General features: G+C 42.7%; 1 protein-coding gene across 1 annotated transcript; it reads right to left on the bottom strand.

Annotated features, from left to right (window-relative positions):
• Positions 1-268: 268 nt before the first annotated feature.
• On the bottom strand, positions 269-928 carry LOC147634876 (uncharacterized). The gene is made up of 2 exons (XM_086803427.1): positions 509-928; positions 269-416 (listed from the first exon to the last, which is right to left on the bottom strand). Exons 1-2 carry the CDS (start codon positions 926-928, stop codon positions 291-293), a joined length of 546 nt encoding a protein of 181 aa, XP_086659553.1. The 3' UTR covers positions 269-290.
• Between the last annotated feature and the right edge of the window lie 943 nt (positions 929-1,871).

Here is a 1,871-nt window from a genome sequence, read left to right as displayed (position 1 = left end):
TACCGACGCCAGTACCGGCAGATATACCAATGAATATACCGGTGTACATACCGGGGAATATACCGACGTTGTACCAGATTTTTTTTTTTGGGCAGAATAGTGTTGCCTGGCTGCCTGCAATGAACAGGATCAACAACAGCAAACAGACAGCACCATTCTGTCTAAAATAGAGCACAAAAACAACCGTGCTCGTTTTTTTATTTTCCAGATCGATAAACAAGAAATTAAATTAAACATTAATACTCAAGAACGTTTTGATCATATACCATTAGTTTGAAGGTCATCTTACATCATGGTAATGCCTCCCAATTGACGGTCTCTCCTTCTTCTTCAAGCATCTCAAATAAGGCCACAAGGCCATGTTTGTGAGCGTACTTCTCCTCTCGCCTACTTGGTGGGCGATTCATGGCCAACTCCTACACAAACGATTAACAATTATAACTTTTAGAAATCAACATTTAGCCCACATACATACATTTACATAAATAAAATTGCTACAAATACTTACGAATTCATGGCGCATGGTTTCGTAACCACCACTCCCAAGATGAGAAGCCCCTACTGTTTGGAGTCTTGCCCTTGCCGCCTCTCTTTGTTGTTGAAACCTCTCTGGTGTCTCTGTGAGCTCCTGAGCAATGGCTGCCCACTCCCTGTCATCTAGCCAAACAGGTTTCTCTTTCCCCTCTCTAAATGCATCCCTCGCCTCTGACCTATGATGCCCCATCAAAATGCGAGCTGTATACTGTATCCACTCATTAGAGACGACATTCATAGGGTCAGATGGTTGAAACTCTTGCTTTATCTTTGTATTTATATAATTTTTCTTCCCCTTATCTTGCTGATCCCATTTAGTCATGACAGAGTCGTGAAACTGTATAGTGCACAATTGTCGAATGCGTGTCTTCATTGCCTTCCCTGCACTATTCATTACTGGTGCCCCATCCCTAATTGTGTATATCTTGCTGTTGTCATGGTCATGTGCACCCCAGGGAGTGGAAGGTGACCCTATGGGTGTGCTATCAATAGATGAGAGCGAAGGACGACGCTCACGTGGTGGTGGTGTCACAGCATCTGTGGCACTACCACCACAACAACCTCCCCCTAAAGACCTTCTACGTGAGCACCGTCTATGTGAAGAGGTGGTAGATCGAGCTGTAAGAGGAGTGGAAGGCTGTGTGGTATGAGATGTGGGAGCTGCTGTCGTACCCACAGGTGTGGGAACTGGCATCGGGAAGCCAGATGGTGAGGCAGATGTCCCTGCTCCAGAACCCCAATAACTCTGAGCCATGGCTCTCTGCTCTGGAGTCATGGACGAAAGAAAACCATATAACTGCTGGGGACTCATGCCCTGCGGTGTAGGATTAAATGAGAAATCAGGACTGTAGTCGTAGGGCGGTGAGTCACCCATGGCTTGCTGGACAAAAAACCATATGACAAACTTGTGCGAAATGAAAATTACACGGTAAACAATGAAAGAACCATATGACAAACATTAACAATGATAAACAACATTGGTAAAACTATATCAACTTGCTCCTACAGTAGTGATTATGATGGTAAACATTAACAATGGTAAACAATGAAAGGACCTTCAATGTCATAAAATCATTACAAATATGTCATAACTATTTACATAATCATTAAGATACATCATTTTAAAAATCATTATCTATTCTATCATCCTCATTAAGATCAGTAGCCTCAAAGAGATCTATGTCCATGTACATTTCAGCATCCTCATCATTAAAGGTCCCTTGATGAAGGATGTCTTCATCATCTATGTCTTCTTCCTCAACATGTTTTTCAGCTTCCTTGGTTTGCACCTCTTCATTTGGATCTTGCTCTAGTTGCTCCTCTTCATTTGCTTGCTC

This window comes from Cibotium barometz, chromosome 10 (assembly GCF_041138505.1).
Source record: "Cibotium barometz isolate CiBa-2024 chromosome 10, ASM4113850v1, whole genome shotgun sequence".
NCBI classification, from domain to species: domain Eukaryota; kingdom Viridiplantae; phylum Streptophyta; class Polypodiopsida; order Cyatheales; family Cibotiaceae; genus Cibotium; species Cibotium barometz.
This window is presented reverse-complemented; position numbering and strand designations above follow the sequence as displayed.